At 41.1% G+C, this 16,566-nt stretch overlaps 7 protein-coding genes across 14 annotated transcripts in view; 4 read left to right on the plus strand and 3 right to left on the minus strand.

Moving 5' to 3' along the window:
• The window catches only part of LOC113217558 (uncharacterized), a 3,510-nt gene extending 1,840 nt beyond the window's left edge, over positions 1-1,670 (plus strand). The window contains exons 2-5 of one of the 2 annotated variants that reach the window (XM_052268725.1): positions 103-190; positions 488-828; positions 933-1,245; positions 1,455-1,670. In XM_052268725.1, the coding sequence (XP_052124685.1) occupies positions 103-190; positions 488-828; positions 933-1,245; positions 1,455-1,540 (828 nt within the window). In that variant the 3' untranslated portion in view covers positions 1,541-1,670. The remainder of the gene's footprint in view (positions 1-102; positions 191-487; positions 829-932; positions 1,246-1,454) is intronic. The other variant, XM_052268726.1, reaches the window with a different exon arrangement.
• Positions 1,671-1,785: 115 nt separating this feature from the next.
• Positions 1,786-3,274, plus strand: LOC113217562 (meiotic nuclear division protein 1 homolog). Of its 2 annotated transcripts, none has more exons than XM_026437516.2 (6): positions 1,786-1,892; positions 1,972-2,145; positions 2,230-2,366; positions 2,461-2,566; positions 2,641-2,787; positions 2,976-3,274. In XM_026437516.2, the coding sequence occupies exons 2-6, from the start codon at positions 2,056-2,058 to the stop codon at positions 3,111-3,113; spliced, it is 618 nt and encodes a 205-aa protein (XP_026293301.2). In that variant the 5' UTR covers positions 1,786-1,892; positions 1,972-2,055; the 3' UTR covers positions 3,114-3,274. The 2 variants fall into 2 exon arrangements, with proteins under 2 accessions (XP_026293301.2, XP_026293300.2); XM_026437515.2 differs by having other exon boundaries at positions 1,789-1,892; positions 1,991-2,145.
• Positions 3,200-3,893, minus strand: LOC113217563 (zinc finger HIT domain-containing protein 1). Its single transcript, XM_026437517.2, has 3 exons — positions 3,750-3,893; positions 3,582-3,681; positions 3,200-3,504 (listed from the first exon to the last, which is right to left on the minus strand). The coding sequence occupies exons 1-3, from the start codon at positions 3,889-3,891 to the stop codon at positions 3,276-3,278; spliced, it is 471 nt and encodes a 156-aa protein (XP_026293302.1). The 5' UTR covers positions 3,892-3,893; the 3' UTR covers positions 3,200-3,275.
• Positions 3,894-3,925: 32 nt separating this feature from the next.
• On the minus strand, positions 3,926-4,434 carry LOC113217567 (general transcription factor IIH subunit 5). The gene is made up of 2 exons (XM_052268748.1): positions 4,285-4,434; positions 3,926-4,112 (listed from the first exon to the last, which is right to left on the minus strand). The coding sequence occupies exons 1-2, from the start codon at positions 4,317-4,319 to the stop codon at positions 3,926-3,928; spliced, it is 222 nt and encodes a 73-aa protein (XP_052124708.1). The 5' UTR covers positions 4,320-4,434.
• A 51-nt stretch (positions 4,435-4,485) lies between these two features.
• LOC113217566 (transcription initiation factor IIA subunit 2) lies at positions 4,486-5,611 on the plus strand. Its single transcript, XM_026437520.2, has 5 exons — positions 4,486-4,625; positions 4,801-4,877; positions 4,955-5,059; positions 5,168-5,297; positions 5,384-5,611. Exons 2-5 carry the CDS (start codon positions 4,806-4,808, stop codon positions 5,410-5,412), a joined length of 336 nt encoding a protein of 111 aa, XP_026293305.1. The 5' UTR covers positions 4,486-4,625; positions 4,801-4,805; the 3' UTR covers positions 5,413-5,611.
• A 147-nt stretch (positions 5,612-5,758) lies between these two features.
• LOC113217564 (E3 ubiquitin-protein ligase RNF180-like) lies at positions 5,759-6,578 on the minus strand. The gene is made up of 2 exons (XM_026437518.2): positions 6,300-6,578; positions 5,759-6,187 (listed from the first exon to the last, which is right to left on the minus strand). The coding sequence occupies exons 1-2, from the start codon at positions 6,576-6,578 to the stop codon at positions 6,008-6,010; spliced, it is 459 nt and encodes a 152-aa protein (XP_026293303.1). The 3' UTR covers positions 5,759-6,007.
• Positions 6,579-6,601: 23 nt separating this feature from the next.
• LOC113217561 (histone-lysine N-methyltransferase SETD2) lies at positions 6,602-16,560 on the plus strand. Of its 6 annotated transcripts, none has more exons than XM_052268744.1 (16): positions 6,602-6,723; positions 8,405-10,378; positions 10,458-10,577; positions 10,707-10,835; positions 10,932-11,133; positions 11,214-11,311; positions 11,392-11,566; positions 11,663-11,902; positions 11,987-12,117; positions 12,210-13,102; positions 13,185-13,522; positions 13,617-13,925; positions 14,005-14,199; positions 14,339-14,674; positions 14,751-14,970; positions 15,132-16,560. In XM_052268744.1, exons 1-15 carry the CDS (start codon positions 6,602-6,604, stop codon positions 14,904-14,906), a joined length of 5,418 nt encoding a protein of 1,805 aa, XP_052124704.1. In that variant the 3' UTR covers positions 14,907-14,970; positions 15,132-16,560. The 6 variants fall into 6 exon arrangements, with proteins under 6 accessions (XP_052124704.1, XP_052124701.1, XP_052124703.1 ...); XM_052268741.1 differs by having other exon boundaries at positions 14,751-14,958; XM_052268743.1 differs by having other exon boundaries at positions 14,751-14,928.
• Positions 16,561-16,566: the final 6 nt, after the last annotated feature.

The raw sequence follows: 16,566 nt of genomic DNA on the forward strand, positions 1-16,566 counted from the left end.
GGGCACACCAGCGTGTGCACATCACCGGGCTGGAGGCGCGGTAGTTTGGACGACATGGAAGTTCCTCTTGACGGCCCCGTGCCTCCTCTTCTTGTCCCGCAGGTGCAGCAGCTGGACGGCGCGCGGGACGCGCGGGCCACCGCTCGCGCCGGGACCGGGAGTAAGCCCTCGCCCGCCATGGATCTGGCAGGTACCCATAACCTTCTGGGAAAATTGCCGTACTTTATGCGTTGCGGCAAAATTTTCCAAGAAACAAAAATTTAACTGAAAAATCAAAATTGAAATCATGACTTATCCTTTTTTCCGGCGAGCACATAGTACACTTACGTTTGTGAATATACGAGTGCCTTTGTAAAATCATTTTAATTCCTTTCTTTTTCAAAATCTGTATTTGTGCAAAATAAGTTTTGCTGGCTCGACTTGTTCCACTTCCCCGCGGCTTGTGTGCACCCCTTCCCCAACCCCCGCCATTGCCTGTGCTGTGCAGGAGCCCTCACCGGGGCGCTGTCGGGCATCCTGCTCCGCGGGGCCGCGGGCGCGGCCGCGGGCGGCGGGGTCGCGGACACAGCCGGCCTGCCCGCGCTCGTCGCGCGTAACTACAAGAAGATGGCGCAGACCATCCTGCCGCTGCTCGTCGGCTTCAAGGCCACGGGTCTGCTCGTCATCGCCATGGCCGTCACCAAGTTCGTGCTCCTCAAGGCGCTGTTCCTGTCCACGACGGCGCTCTTCGTCGCCGCCCTGGTGGCGCTCAAGAAGTTCCTCTCGTCCGGGCAGCCGCACGACATCCCCGCCGTCTACACGTACCAGCACCAGGACCTGTCCCACGTGGTGAGTCCCGGACGCCGCCGCCGACTCCCCCCGAGCACCGCGAGGCCCCTGCCCCCTCCCCTGGCTGCCCTCTGACCCCGCCCCGCCCCCGCCCGCTGTTGCAGCCGTACCTGCACCACGCCGGCGCCGAGTACATGGACGCCGCGTCCCAGATGGCCGTCCCGCAGGTGACGTACATCGGCGGCTCCTACGGGCTGCAGAGCGTCCCCTACGCGGCGACGGCCGGCGCTGCCCTGGGCGCCGCGGGGCTCGGGGCGACCGGCCAGGACGACGCCCAGGGCCTGTACTCGGCCCACCACAACAGCGTGGCCGCCCTGTCGCAGCTCCAGCAGCTGCAGCAGCTGCAGCAGCAGGCGCTGCTCGCGGGAAACGCGACCCAGCAGGCTGGCCACCATATGTTGAGACGCAGGCTGAGCGGTGAGTGAGTGAGTGAGTGCGCGTGAACACCTCGGTGAACAGCTGCAGGTGCGGCGGCGGCCGTGCGCGGGCTGGTGTGTGTTCCGCCACGCCCGGCCACGCCCTACCCGTGCCGCAGCCAGCTGCACCAGCTGCACCACATGCCTACGAGCATGCAGTCTGCAGTTTATCAAATGAGGACTTGAGCGACGGACTCCATCTCTTTCTAGACACGTATCGTGATGTTGCAGCCCCCCACGGCGCGACCGCGCTGAGCTTGCACCGGCCCACGAGAACAGAGGCGAGACCGGTGTGACGACGACGGCAGACGCTCCCAGGGGTCGTCGAATGTGAAGAAGTCCTAGTCTTTATGATTTACTTAATTTATTTCCATGTTTGGATTGTAATTTATTTATTAGGTATTAATAAAACGAAAGAAGGCTCAATTCTTATGTGATGACGAAAACCGTAAAATTGTTCAAAAGATACATACAAAAATATTTTTTTTGAATATCCCGCCCATCCCACCCTCACCGACTTCCGTTTTTTTGTTAAGTTTTTAATGTTTGCACCAATGCACATGGCATTTAGGCGGCAATTTTTCTTCGGAAAGAAACTGTTGTTGAAGTTTCTTCCTTAGAAAAAGATAGAGGGCGAAAGACAGTGAGGTGAGATTGATTATTGACATAACTTTAAAGTGACTAATTTCAGCTCGCCCTATGATACTGTTTTCTGTAAATCATTCAGTGTATATCGCCTGTCACAGACTGACCCGCTACTTGGCGACAAAATTATAACCTTTAATTTAACTTCAACAAGTGGCCTCTTATCATGTCTAAGAAAAAAGGACTGAGCGTTGAGGAAAAACGCAGTAAATTGTTAGAAATTTTCTACGAAAAGAAGGAGTTTTTCACACTCAAGGTACCACGTGAACATTAATATTTTTGTGTTAAAGAAATAACGCATTCATCTTGATCCATGTATGCATTTATTGATTTATTTTAGGAATTAGAAAAAATTGCCCCTAAAGAGAAGGGTATAGTCGTTCAATCCGTCAAAGATGTGTTAATGAGTCTTGTTCATGATAATTTAGTTGACAGTGACAAGATTGGTACATCAGTATTCTTTTGGGCTTTTCCAAGGTAACACTGAAGCACTCATAATTTAATTATTTTTTTAGACAAAGTTAAGTCTCCCTCTTTTAATTTAGTTTTATTAATAACTTCCCAATTATAGCAAGGAGAGGAATGCCAAAAAGAAAACTCTAGATGACTTGAAAAGCCGCCTCGCTGAGGAAAATGCAAAACTCAAAACAGCACGGGAAAAGATCATCAGTGCGAAGGTGAAGTAATTACCATGCCATGCTTTTGATAAGTTCCAAATAAGAGCTGAGTAACATGTGTTTGTAAAATTTAGGTTGGAAGGGAGGACACTGATAAACGAATGAAGCTCTTACAAAATCGTCAGAACTTGTTGGCAGATGAGGAAAAGCTTACTCTTGAATTGCAAAAGTATAAAGAGTCAGACCCTGAGACGTTAGAAAGAAAGAAGCAAGAAATTAAGGTATGCTTTTTCTCTATCATTTTGTTCAAACAGATACCGTAATGGTCTGAATATAAGCCCCCCTCTTGTTTCTAGAGAGTTGTTTTAGGTAAAAATCGGGGGCTTATATTCGGACCATTACGGTAGCAATGCTGCTGTGGTGTGGCACTTAGAACACTACAAATGAAAGTATGTTACACTATTTACAGGTTGCAAAAGAAGCGGCCAACCAATGGACTGACAATATTTTTACCATAAAGACCTGGTGCAAGGATAGGTGTAACGTAGAAGAAAGCCAAATAGAAAAGTCATTTAACATTCCTGCTGACCTTGATTATTTAAGCTAAGGATGGAACTCAGGATCTGTGATTTAGATGATGCTGCAGGCAATTCTGCAAATTTGATTTTAAGGGTTTGAATACATAAACAAAAATTACTTTGTATCTAGGTTTATCTCACTCATTATTTATTTACAAATTACATTATCATTAAAACTTTATTATATTGATTTATGCTGTCCATTTCAAGCAACGAGTATCCTGATGGGTTCCAAGACATCTGACACAACAATAACGTGTGCCACATTGAATACAAGTGTAGTTACTGGGAAACCCGCATACAGCACAGAAATGGCGTTCTGGCAAATTTGATGGTTCCGCTTGTGCACTTAAGTAGTTTGGAGGATCTGGATGACTCAATTGAGCCTCTTCAACTAGTTGATTAAAAGTTTTTCGGTACCTAAAACAGATCAAGTCCAAAGTATATCAACTTCAGTTTGCATGACTCCTGAAACAATCAAAATGCTAGGTACTGACTTCAGTTTGTAATACTCCGCTGAATGCTTTTGCTTCTTTTTTCGCCCACCACCACGGACTTCTAGCTTGTCACTGAACTTGGGAGCTTTCTTGCTCATAACTGAAAACAATTAAATGAGTTTTATTGGAGAGCCAGTGACATGAAAAGTTTAACTTGCTGTAATTTACCTAGATCTCCATGGGGATCATCATGGAAGTTGTCCTGCTCCAGAGCTTCTAGTGCTCTCCGAGCTCTTCGCCGTCGAGCTGCTTCATCCAATACCCTCCTGGAATTCACATCCCGACGGGGTTTTGGTCCAGGCTTCGACATTTCGAATGTAGTATGGCACCAATATCTTAAATGTTTATGAATCCTTCTCAACAAGTGGGAAGCTCACTTGATCCATGAGATCATCAATCCTTGATTGAAGGGTTGTTAAGATGTCAGCTGAGATAAAAAGATGTGTCTCATCCAAATTTTGAATGATGAAACGGCACCCAAGGGCCATAGTCTCATCAAGATGCAAGAGAAACTGTTTCATAGCCTGATCACTGCAAGTCAAAGAAAGACAACACAGGGGCCTTAGTAAAATAGACAGCAGGACAAAGACTCAAGTGGGGAAAGACAATAGCAAATGCTAAGAGATAAATTAGATACATGGGGAAGGAGATCTGCAAGAGTATGCAAGAAGTAAGGTTACTTTGATACATGTGTATGTCTTACCATTCCACCAGAACACCTTTCACAACATTTACCATTATTCAGAAAATTCCTCCAATTATACGTAAAATGGTACTTCATTGGACGAAAAGGCCGATTGCGCACAGACGTGTTTGAGTCGAATAGTTCCCACAATTAATATTGCGCCGGCACAGTAACGTAATGTTTTCATCCGATCCGACCGACAAACAATGACAACCACCACCGTTATTTGCACAGAACGTTGTCAAAGTGCCAATAGTCGTTTTAAAGTTATCTGATTGGCTGGACTCCTGTCAAACAAGTGACGGGTGGTCTGAGTAATTTTGTATATTTGTTTAGAGTTAAGAAAAGTACATAGAAAGGTTAGCAAATATCCAATGTGCTTGATTTTGACATAATTTCATTGCGTTCAATTTTCAAGGAACGAATGAAGTTCAATCTATTGTGATTTGGGGTTTTTGGTTTCAAAGGTTATGTGAACTTATTGGTGCTTTGGCTATGCCACATACGTTATCTTTTTTCGAAATATCTTTGCAGGCACTATGACTTACCAGCTCTATAGGAATACTACTTTAGGGAGCACCCTACAAGAAAGCTTAGATGAACTTATACAGGTAATAAAATTTTCATCTACTTTCAGTCATGTCTGTCTCGATATTATTTCCTTACACTGTCTCTTTGTTGAATGCAGTATGGTCAAATTACACCTCAATTGGCAATGAAGGTACTTCTACAGTTTGATAAAGCAGTAAACAGTGCTCTTGCAGCACGTGTCAGGTCTCGTCTGTCTTTCAAGGTATGAATTCACCATGTTCATGAATACTCTATCTTATCAGGCATTGCTTTCGTAGTGAACAAGCATTACTGAAATTTAGAACTAATTATACTTATCTAAATTTTCCAGGCAGGAAAGTTACATACCTACCGGTTTTGTGACAATGTATGGACGTTCATGCTGAATGATGTAGAGTTTCGGGAAGTTCAAGAAATAGCAAAAGTTTCTAAAGTAAAAGTAGTAGCATGTGATGGTAAAGGTGAGTTTGTGATTGTTTTCAAGATATTTCAAAGCAATGTTCAACTTCTTTTTCTGATTTATACAAAACTTGCTTCTTCCTTACAGCTGTTGTGGAGGAAGCTTCAAGACGCTAAAGTTTGCTGACTGCAGCTGTGCAGTTCAAACACAGAAAGAAGTGAAAATTTCTGACTGAACTGTCATTTAGTTTCTATCAGACATGGAGCTTGATTTGTTGTCCGCTTTCATAAAGACTGAACTCTTCCATAAACTGTTTTTGATAAGGAGGCGTGAGTGAGCTGTATTTCATTAAAGATTCTTTTCAGTTTTCAATTATTTATGTTGCTGTCTTTTATGTCAGACCACAATTAAAACAGTTGTAGGCTACACAGAGGTTTTCTGAATCATGTTCTAATAGGAAGGTACATTTTGATTAATTTTCGCAGTGTTCCAGTGGATTTTTGATGGGAGCACTGAGGAGAGTGTTGTTTGGGCAAGGGAGGTGCTTCTCCCCTACCAAATTTGTTTATTTTGTCATCTGTTGATTGACAATTAAGGAGTAGACATTCATGAATGCTTACTTACGAGAGCATTGAGATAACTTGTCCAATTGATTGCATATTATATAACATTTGATTATTTACCATATGTAGGATATACTTATATTTATTAATTATAATCTTACAAAAATAATTGATTTGCGTCAACTTATCCTCATGGCTGTCATCTTAATTATTTTAAAGAAGCTAATACTTTAGTTTTCTGAGAGTATGCATCAACTTTACTTTTCACAAGGTGGACAGCTGGCAGCGTCCTAGAGCCACATTCACATGCTGATGTTGAGACAAAGTCAAAAGAGCCAACTCTTGCTTCACAGTTGGGGCAGTTTAATTTTCCTTTTGTCCACTCGTGCTGCACATAGATATAAAAATTACATGGTTAAGCGGATTGTACGTATTGCCCAGGAACACAACAAAATACCCCCGAACCTACACATGGTTTTTCCTGTCTTTCAAAGGTTTACCTTGGTTATTAAATCAGAAATCCAAGCAGTAGCTGACTCGTCTAAATACCAAAGGGAGTCCTGTTCCGAATTAGAACAACACTCAGTTTCTGTCAGATAATGTTTCTCTCCATGTGCGGTCACGACTGCACGCTGACAGTCAGCCTCCCTTACTAATTCGTGTCTGCATTTCTTGCATTTTATCACAACGACCATGTTGAGGACTTTAAAGCCAAGTGTCAGCAGAGGGTGTTGAGAATTAGGTTTACAAACTACAGAAAAATCTGAGGTTAAGCCCATCTGCCGTATTTTGAAGAGTGTCGATGTCGTCTGCCGTACCTTGTTTTTATTGTTGTTCTTTTTCTACTGCTGGGCTTAGGTTGTTGTGTCTTCTTGCTCCCCTCCCGTCGGAAATCTTGTTTGGGTGTTATGACCCGCTGTACTGGTGCGTTTACTCCCAGAAACTTTGAGAAACGAATTGAATTGATGTCGTAAAGGAGGCTGTTTCTGCAGTGCTTCAGCCGTTACAACAAAAACTTTATCAATCGGGATATTTGGGATGTGGACGGTGCGGTGCGGGAGGTTGTAGGTTGTAGTCCGACCCCGTGCCGTCGCATGAAAAATGGCGTTACTGTAGCGTCCGACTATTTTGAGCATTCGACCAAGATATTGGACGAAAGATTGATGCAGCTATTGAAGATTCTCTACAAATGTTGTCTTGTTGAACTAACCGTGTGCCGCATTCGCCCCGAAACTAGATCTCATGTTTCACTGTAAAGGTAAATCTAGCTCCGACCCGCTCTTCAAACCTCGCTCGCCATACTAAAAATAATAATAACGACAGGCTGAATTCTCTGGGCGTCACAATTATTTGGCAGGTTATATCTCACATATATATACAATGGTTCGAAGCTTATAAGCGGGTTATTTGGGTGCACTGTGTATATTTCAAAGCAATTCCATGGCAGGTGTGGTTGTGGTTATCCCGCAAGCTGCACACCCAAATCAGGTTATTACTTTTATCTCGGTTTCTTAGTCATGGCTCGTACTTATGCCACATTCGTTAAAGTTAATTTTTTCCTAGTTGGATACGCTCGAATCAGCCCTTTGTACCTAAAACAGTATTGATTCGTATGCTTTAAATATTTGGGTGTCGCGCCGCTTCCAGTTTTTGAAGTGTTTTGATGTCTTTTACCCTATTTGTGGTCATTTATAAATTATTTTACTGGGCCAAGTTTCAAACTCTTAGTTGTAACGTGTTGAATTTTAATAAGCTGCCTCAGAGCTGTTTTCCACTACATTTATTCTCAGCCCTTCTAGGTTGGGATGGATGAGAACTCCACAACCACAACTCCTTACTTACCATTTTGTATTAATTTCTACCTGCAGTCAATAATTCACATTTGTGTAATTTCAATAGAACTTGGACACCATTATAACTTAACTAAGTGGACAAATTCTGCATTCATTCTAGGCTCCAATTGAGTTTTTTTTCTTGCCCTATTCCTATCTCTTAGGGGTTTTATTTTTCTAGTTTTACATTATTAATGACAGTTTTGTTTTCCTTTGTCAACATTATAACTCTTAATGTCTTTGGAATAGTTTGTTTTCATCAATAGGCACAAGTTTTGTTTTTGCACTGATCATCAAACGACCCCTAATGGATAAAGCACCCATTTTGATGAGGTTATGTTCCTTTTAATCAAAGTGATTCATTACGTTTTAATAAATTTTCTTGTTAAATTTCAACTGTAAATTTTGTTTTCCAATTTTTATAATGATTTTGTGAGCAATTTAGAAATTAATTAACTTATGCATATATATTTATTTGTGTTAAATCCACATATCTTCTTACCAGACAATTCGCACATGTATTATTTTGCATCTGACAAGTCATGGTTTTAGCAGCAGTGCAGTTAATTTTTGTTTGTGGTAGTTAGGGTAAATGGTGAGGTCTTTCCCCCTGAATTTTCACCTTTCCTATTTTGGTTAGAAATGGGTCAACTTTATCCAAATAAGCTTGGGAGGTTCTATCAACATTTTTCTATGAAAAGTCATATTTTTCGATAAGCTGGTTGTATTTCTGACTTTCAGTTTTTTATCTTCCTTTTTTTTTTCCCTTGCAGTTCTAGGAAGTGCTTCTGTACTGAAGACACAGCAAGGAGCATGGCACGGAAAAAGAAAGGAAGCAGCAAGCTTAATTCTGTGCCCGAAGTAGAAGAAGGTGAAAGAGAGAGTCCTACGAAAGGCCTCCAATCCAATGGGCTTCCTGAGGAATCTCAGAATGGTGCAGTGGATAGTGATGATGAGGATGGTGTAAAGTCTGGCTATTCCTATCAACTTGCTAAAGAAGCTGCCATGTCTCCATCAACAACTGTTGTCCATAAAAAATTTGGGAAAATCAGTTGTTTGCCTCCTGATGCCGAACACAGTGATCCAAATGGAGATTCTGAGGGCTCAAGCCAAGACCTTATGGACACGAATATGGTGGAGGAGGAAGAGGATGGAAGTGACAGTGCTGAGCTGTTGGAGGTGGTCTTAGCTCAAGAACAAGGTGAAGTTAGTGGTGGTAGTGTTGAGGATGATGAAGGAATGGAGGACAATGATACAGAGACCATAGTCGTCGAGGTTGAGGAAGGCATGGTTGATGAAATTGATCATCAAAATACCGTTATAGTTCAAGTTGTTGGTGATGATCTTATGTATTCGGAGGAAGATGGAGCAACTATCTGGGAAGTAGAGACTGTTGAAGAAATAGAGCATGATGGCTTACTTCAAGAATCAGATGAAGCAGTTCAGGAAGAGGTGACTTTGTCTGAGAGGGATGAGAATACACTCGAAGATTGTACTGAAAATTCTGAAGAATCAGCTGGCAATAGTGTTACATCTTCTGGGATTTTGGAAAAAACTGATGGACATGAATCAGATGTTTCATCATCTCTTGTTAGCAGGCACCCATCTGCACTGGATAGTGACATGTCTGACAGAGAAGCTGATGATGAGCAGTTAGCTATGAAAAGTAAGCTGTCTCCAGATGAAATAAATCAAATGGTCCTAGGGTCGAGTTGTGGTATTGTTAATGTTGCTGTAGAAGAACTCACTTGTGAAAAAGATTCGGATGACCCTGATAAGATTCACCTTCTTCAACGAAGAGAAAGTGTCATCACTCGTAGAAGTAGTGATGATGGGGATAGGGAAATGGAAGTCAACTCAAGGCTCAAAGGCAGTCCAATTCATGTTTATGGCAATTCAAAGAAAAATAAGTCATCTCTTAAAATACCTGAAACCTCTGTGATCAAATCTAATTGTGAGCTTACTACACCTCCTAGAAGAAATGTAATATGCTTAGATGATTCACCATTGAAATCACCACCTTCAAAAGAACGACCTGGATCAAGTAAGAGAGATGATGTGTGTACCAATGAACTTCCTATTTCAAGTATTGGTGGTAGCCTTTTTAACGTAAACTTAAACTCACTTAGTGTGAAACAACATAATCTTAACAAGTCCCCTTTCAAAGATGGTCCTGCTGCTTTTGGAATTGACCCAATTGTTAGAAAACCTAAATCTAATGAAGAAGATCTTGAAATGAAGAAGAGCAATTCTATTCGCAATAGAAGTGGAAGTAGTGATACAACAGGGTCAGACAGTGGGTCAAGGAGTCCAACAGTACGTAGGAGTACACGGATCCGTGCTCCTGCTGCCATCCATAAAAAGCAAACTGTGTCCAAGGCATCCTTAGAGTCTCTTGATTCACCAAAAGAAAACCCATCCTCTTCAACCAGCCTGTCTAGTGTTCGAACTCCTACCAATACAACATCTCCTTCAGATGTATCAATGCCTGTCAAAGTGAAGTCCAGGTGGCGACGGTCAAGCGAGCTTGAAATGGGCAACATTGGCTCATCGGAAAGTGATGTTGGAACCACTGTACCTTCTCCTTCACAACCACCTGAGCCCCCTCCCTTACCAGCACCAACCTCCCACAGTGTTGTGCTTTCTGAGAAAGAACTTCAAATTAAAAAAGAAAAAGAGGAACAAGAAATCTCTGATCATCTCAAGGACTTTCAAATTCTGACTGAAAATCTGTACCTGACTGAAAGGTTTGAAATTTTCCTTTATTTGTTTTGTTTATAACTTTTTAAATTGTTCCATATCTCTGACCAAATGTTTCTTTGACAGAATAAAGAGCAAAGATGCAAAGCGCATGGCTTGTGACTGCTCACTGAGCAAAGATGAAATAGGAAGAGGCGAAATGGGATGTGGAGAGGACTGTCTCAATAGACTCTTAATGATTGAATGGTACGTTCAATTTTTTCTGGTTTCTTTGAAATGATTATTTTTGTTCTTGTGTCCGATTGTGCTGTAATATTTCAAGTCATTGACAGCCTTGTTATTTATGCAATGTATTACTGATTACCTTACTTGTAGCGGATCTCGATGTCCTGTAAAAAACATGTGTTCCAACAAGAGGTTTCAGTCTGCTGAATATGCTAAATGTGAAATTTTCAAGACTGAAAAGAAAGGGTTGGGTTTGAGGACAACAGAAGATCTGTCCGGGTAAGACTATTTTTATTTAAAAAAAAAAAAAATAGAAAAAAAATAAAACATGATTTAATGCTAGCCAATATTATCATACATTTTATTGTTTTTCAGAGGTACTTTCATAATGGAGTATGTTGGGGAAGTACTAGACCCTAAAGAATTCCGAAAACGTGCCAAAGAATATTCCAAAGATCAGAACAAGCACTACTACTTTATGGCTCTAAAATCTGATGCTATAATTGATGCAACCATGAAAGGCAATCATTCAAGATTCATTAACCATAGCTGCGAACCTAATGCAGAAACACAAAAGGTAATGTTAATAAAGTGGCATGTGTAGTTTTGTGTCGCATTTCTCCTAATTGAAACCATGTTTTTATGTTTTATTTGCAGTGGACTGTCAATGGAGAACTTCGCATTGGATTTTTTACTACTAAACCTATCTCTGCTGGGGAGGAAATAACTTTTGACTATCAGTTTCAAAGATATGGGTTAGTTTTATTCCCTTGGCTGTCTCATTGCTTTCATCCTGCATTAAATATTTTTTAATCCATACCTTTTAATTTATCAGGAAAGATGCTCAAAGATGTTACTGTGAGTCTAGTGTTTGTCGAGGCTGGATTGGAGGTGATCCAGACTCAGAAAAAAGCCAAAACCAATGGCAAGAGTGGAAGGGCAAGGATTCCTCTACCAAAAAGAAACGTGATAAAGATAAAGACAAGGATAAAAGAAGAGAAGATATTGATGTAAGTACAGTACTAAATTCAAGTGTCTTATTTTTTTCTACCCTTTTTATAACGTTTGGAACAGTGGTTGTGATGGACTCTGTGCTTACCTTTCAGCTGGAAGAGGAAATTGAGAAATTATGTTCTTCTGGACTTAAAAGCCGTGCTCACACATTAACATTATGCAGGCTTATGGTTCGTGCTGAAGATATACACTCTAGAGCAAAACTTTTAAAACTTCTCAGAGATGGTGAACCAGCATGTTGTCGACTATTCTTGGATTATCATGGCCTTCGTCTCATCTGGAGCTGGATGATTGACAACAGAACAACTGACAATGTAGAGGCCAAAACTGAGGTACAATTTTAGATTGTGTTAAGTATGTTCTGTCCCATACATTCTTTTCTACCTTATCATCAACCTATCAATTTCTCCTTACAGATTCTACGAACTTTGAAAAAGCTACCAATTCCAAATAAAACAATGCTCATAGATAGCAAGGTTTGGGGAGTAGTGGAGCGTTGGTCTCAATTGAAGTCAAGCACAGAGCCTAGTCCTTCAAACAGTGAAAGGTACAGTAATTTTCTGTTTGAGTTTCTTGAGTTTTGTTGAGGCAAATGTGTTGCATTGTATTAATGTTTACATTTTTCTCTCCTCTCTCCAGAACATTTGAGGAAGAGTCTAGCAATGATCTATCAGACAAGTTAGAATCAGAAGACAGGAAGCCGAAGTCTCCCAACACTGAGGAAAAGGCTGTGCTTCAGCCAGACACACTTTCCAACAAACTTGACAGCAAGAACCCCTCTGCATCCATGGATATAGATGGAGATGTGAAAGGGGATTCAACAGACAGTGATACAAAGGCCTGTGCAGAGCTTGCCTCCCTCATAATGCAAAACTGGTATTCATTGAAAGAAGTGTTCCGGATCCCTAAAAAAGAACGCATTGAGCAGATGAAAGAACATGAGAGAGAAGCAGACCAACATTACAAAGAATTAGATGAGAGATATCGAGAAGGGGACAGATCATCATATGATCGATATGATAGGCATAGGGATGAACGGAGGAAGAGATCGCGAGAGTCACCTGACAATGACAGAGGGCGACGTCCAAGACTTGAGGAGCGTTCCAAGTATGATGACAGGCGCCATGATGAGCGGTCCAGGTATGACAGGTCAAGGTATGAGGATAGGAAATTTGAAGACAGAAAGCATGAGGACAGGAAGTATGAGGACAGAAGGCATGAAGAGCGTCATCGTGTGCTAGAGGAAGTGCCTCGAGCAGAGGAAAGGCATCTTGATGTCAAGCTCAGTAAAGAAGCTCGTAGAAGAGCCTTTGCTCTTAAAGTTCAGCAAGAAGAAGAACAACGGGAAGCCCGACGCCTGCAGGCTGAAAAAGCTGTAGAGGCACAGAGGCAAGCACAAGAGGATTGGTGGCGCTACCATGAGGAAAGATGTCGTCAATTAAATTTGAACCCACATGTCACAGCCGCCATTTTTAATTCTCAGTATTATGATCCTGTTACCAACCAATTACTGGCTTATACAACTCCTCAAGGTAATTTTCACAATTCACATTGTGTTCTGTTAATAGTATTTTGATCCATAAACAAATATTCATTCTTTTCACATTTTTCCAGATCCCAACCTACCTCAACATACTTACCCTACGGATGCTAGTCATGCATCTCTTCTGTTTGCTGCCAATCCTGGAAATGCCATTCCTACCCAAATTCAAGGGACCCCATTTTCTGGAATGTTTCAAGGAGCAACCCCACAGCCCTCCCCCTATGAGAGTAGCCACATACCTCCAGGAGTTTCACCAGTACCTAATGGCGTTTCTCCTGTAGTGATACCAGGACTAACACATGGCTCTAACCCGACAGCTGCTGATTCAAGTCTTGTGACACAGGCTGGAACATTAGAACCTCAGCCGTCAACTTATCCTGCACCTGTTTCTGAGGAGTCCTATGCCCAGGTAAAGGATTCTCAAAAATGCTATTAATATGTAAAACTAGAATGTATGTATTGTTCTGGCTCGATTAGTTACATTTATCTTTGAACTTTTCCAGGACACTGTGCCACAGACATTCCAGCTCTCTGGAGCACCCACAGAAATTCAACAACCAGCTGTTCAATATCTGCCGCCGCCAGTTCCAGTTAAATTACCACCCAAATGGAAATCTGCAAAGGATGCTGAGGGCCGCACATATTACTATCATGTGAAAACCCGTGTATCTCAATGGGAGCCACCACAAGTTCCTGTTTCTGTGCTGGAATCTGTGGAGAGTGAGTCCTCTTCATCATCGAGTGAGGATGAAAACGAGGATGACAACGAAAATGAAGAGGAAGAATCCGATTCTACTGACGTGGAAGAGAAGGTAAGAATAGTTACTTTTCCCATCTAGAGGAACAGTAATAGAAATGCTAAAAGGTAACTAGAATTTTTCGCCATCACAGCAGGAGGAAGATGAGGAGGAAGAGGAAGACGACGCCGACATGCCTTTGACGGTGGAACAAGGACTTGGCATGGCCGCCCACCACCAGCAGCTCATGCTGGCTGACCCAGACTATCCCAACTTCAGTCCGAGGCCGACGGGCGCGGAGGTCCGCAAGAAGCGTCGCGTCGGGCTTGTCCAGGAGCACATCATTAGTGTGAGTTGTATCGCCTTCGCTTGAAATCCTGTCCTGCGATGAGTAGATACGTAGCGTTATGATGTGAAAGCTTGAGCGTCAAGCTAATGGTTGAATGAATCCTGTTTTACTTGATTTTTTTTTCTTTTTTGTATTACAGCCCAGAAGAGAGGAGGAGAGAACAGATCCGAAAATATACAAGCAAATAAAGGAAAAGATCCGTCGTCAGAAAGAGAAGAAGAAGCAAAGGGAACGTGATGGGAAAAGTAGCAAAAAGCGACACAGAGATAGTGAGAAATCAAAGACTGTATATTCCCTTGAAAAGCCTGTCACTGTTGCTGCCGATACGTCAAGTGATGCAGCAAGGAAGATTAAAGATCAGTTTAGATTAAATATGGCTGGTGTTATAGTAACACACCTCAATCCATATCGGAAACCAGACTGCAGAATGGGCCGTATCACTAACACAGAAGACTTCAAACATTTGGCTCGAAAGGTATGTTTGTAACCTAAATGTTGAGATTATTATTTGTAGTCCTGATGGTATTAAACATAGTTTTATGTTTTTGCAGCTCACACACTTTGTAATGCTCAAAGAATTAAAGCATTGTAAAGCTGTTGATGACTTGGAGTGCAATGATAATGTGAAACATAAGGCCCGGGACTTTATTAAAAAATACATGGCAAAATTTGGTGATGTTTACATTAGACCTAAAGATGACGACTGACAAAACCGCTCCCCAGTCCCAGGTACATCCAGCCGTGTCAACAAATTAAATTGTAATTAATTTTGTAAGCATTATTAAGTATGGGGAGACACCCCTTTTTGTGAATATGCCGTTATTGCTCAAAGATTGCTTTGAATCAAGGATGGGCGAACATAGTAATTTATTTCTTATTTAAAGAAAGTTTTGGTAATCCGATTTTTTATGCTGACTTTTTCTGTTTTGCAGGGGAAAATCTTGAGCTGGGGCTGGGGATTGGTGTAGGAGAATTCCTTGAGTGGCAGGATGCAGCCCAAAGTTCAAGCACCGAAGAAGAAGGACCCAAACGAGTGGTTAGGCATCTTCAGAATGCGGTTCAATTCCCTTGGAATGGTCAGGAAGGTGAGAAGTTTGGTTATACTGTGGAGGAGACTTTTATGCCCTACAAATTAAAAATGATCTCAATGTGATCTTAGTTGTTCACACTGAAAGAATTTTTATACTCCGTCTAATGCTCAAGTGTTCAAATTTTCCCTCACAATGTATTGTTTGAAAAGAACATTTTAGACCAAGGTGATAATATTTTTTCATTGACGTCTTACTTGTCGATTACTGTGAAAATAAAATTTACTGCTGTCATGTGGCCCATGGATGCCACATGTTCGACTATCTTGCCTTGATATCTTTTGGAATTCTGGGGTTATTTGTTTTGCAATTGTTTAGTGTGGTGTCATTTTAAATTGCAATTCCGAGAATTCTGCAGCAAGTAATATGTGATCTGATCGAAAATGAAGGGAGCAAAATTGTTAAATAGTTTATGGACTCGATACTGTTATTTGCCAAATTATATATGTGTTATATATGAATGGCCCATTTGTATCTATACGAAAGGTGGCTCATGTCTACTTGCCTTGTCCATTAGATATCTCAATGTGAACCAATTTTACGTATAGGTATCTGCTCGCCTGAGGTATTGGAAATTTACATAATCCATGTAGTATTCTATTTTGATTTGCCTTTGTATTTAGATTTTTCTATCTGGAATTTTTTTCTAGGGTTCATTCATTCCTATTTCTTTGATTAGACAGGAAAAGATTCTTCCTAATTTTTCCATTTGGTCTTAGTTACATGAGATCCGTATATTAACTGACATCCTTTCCTGTTTTAAGGTTTTTAATGAGACCTGCTTCACATAGCTCTAATTTGTTGATTGTTGTTTTACTGTCTTATTCATAATATCCTTCTTATGAAAAAATATCCTGGAGTACACATTTCCTTTTATATGAATGGTAAGGCTAGATAATCATGAAGTTTTATAATTAAATTTTTTTTCAGTGCAGGCAACGTTTTTACTGTACAGAATGTGATTTACTGTATGTAATTGTTGAGCAATTGTTTGAGATGTACAGATTGAGTCATCTTTTTTCATATTGTAAAGTAATTTACTAGTCTTGAATTATTCATCAACAGTTTCTACAAGATGTTGATGCATGAAATGTGAATATAACAAAAAGCTTGTACAAAGTAATTTATCATCTCTTCCTCAATTTCTTTAGGATTATTGTGATAGCCTAGATTTGTTATGTTTCCATAGCAAGTAGGTCTGGAAATCGTTTCCTTTGAGTACATTGTACAGTAATATTTACTTCATCTTTCAATAAATGTCATACCAGCTTTTTTTTTT

This window comes from Frankliniella occidentalis, unplaced genomic scaffold (genome assembly GCF_000697945.3).
Source record: "Frankliniella occidentalis isolate FOCC.00 unplaced genomic scaffold, Focc_3.1 Scaffold75, whole genome shotgun sequence".
NCBI classification, from domain to species: Eukaryota; Metazoa; Arthropoda; class Insecta; order Thysanoptera; family Thripidae; genus Frankliniella; species Frankliniella occidentalis.

Bases quoted from the DNA above. Each gene is read 5' to 3' on its own strand.
- LOC113217563 (XM_026437517.2), bottom strand. From the start codon at position 3,891: ATGTCGAAGCCTGGACCAAAACCCCGTCGGGATGTGAATTCCAGGAGG. The intron at 3,682-3,749 runs GTAAATTACAGC...AATTGTTTTCAG, and splicing joins TGATCCCCATGGAGATCTAG to TTATGAGCAAGAAAGCTCCC. The intron at 3,505-3,581 runs GTCAGTACCTAG...GATCTGTTTTAG, and splicing joins GCGGAGTATTACAAACTGAA to GTACCGAAAAACTTTTAATC.
- LOC113217567 (XM_052268748.1), bottom strand. From the start codon at position 4,319: ATGGTAAATGTTGTGAAAGGTGTTCTGGTGGAATG. The intron at 4,113-4,284 runs GTAAGACATACA...TTTGACTTGCAG, and splicing joins AAAGGTGTTCTGGTGGAATG to TGATCAGGCTATGAAACAGT.
- LOC113217566 (XM_026437520.2), top strand. From the start codon at position 4,806: ATGACTTACCAGCTCTATAGGAATACTACTTTAGGGAGCACCCTACAA. The intron at 4,878-4,954 runs GTAATAAAATTT...TGTTGAATGCAG, and splicing joins GCTTAGATGAACTTATACAG to TATGGTCAAATTACACCTCA. The intron at 5,060-5,167 runs GTATGAATTCAC...TAAATTTTCCAG, and splicing joins GGTCTCGTCTGTCTTTCAAG to GCAGGAAAGTTACATACCTA.
- LOC113217564 (XM_026437518.2), bottom strand. From the start codon at position 6,578: ATGGGCTTAACCTCAGATTTTTCTGTAGTTTGTAAACCTAATTCTCAA. The intron at 6,188-6,299 runs GTAAACCTTTGA...ATCTATGTGCAG, and splicing joins TTTCTGATTTAATAACCAAG to CACGAGTGGACAAAAGGAAA.
- LOC113217561 (XM_052268744.1), top strand. From the start codon at position 6,602: ATGTCGTCTGCCGTACCTTGTTTTTATTGTTGTTCTTTTTCTACTGCT. The intron at 6,724-8,404 runs GTGCGTTTACTC...TTTCCCTTGCAG, and splicing joins TGTTATGACCCGCTGTACTG to TTCTAGGAAGTGCTTCTGTA. The intron at 11,567-11,662 runs GTAAGTACAGTA...CTTACCTTTCAG, and splicing joins AAAGAAGAGAAGATATTGAT to CTGGAAGAGGAAATTGAGAA.
- LOC113217562 (XM_026437516.2), top strand. From the start codon at position 2,056: ATGTCTAAGAAAAAAGGACTGAGCGTTGAGGAAAAACGCAGTAAATTG. The intron at 2,146-2,229 runs GTACCACGTGAA...GATTTATTTTAG, and splicing joins AGGAGTTTTTCACACTCAAG to GAATTAGAAAAAATTGCCCC. The intron at 2,567-2,640 runs GTGAAGTAATTA...TGTAAAATTTAG, and splicing joins AAAAGATCATCAGTGCGAAG to GTTGGAAGGGAGGACACTGA.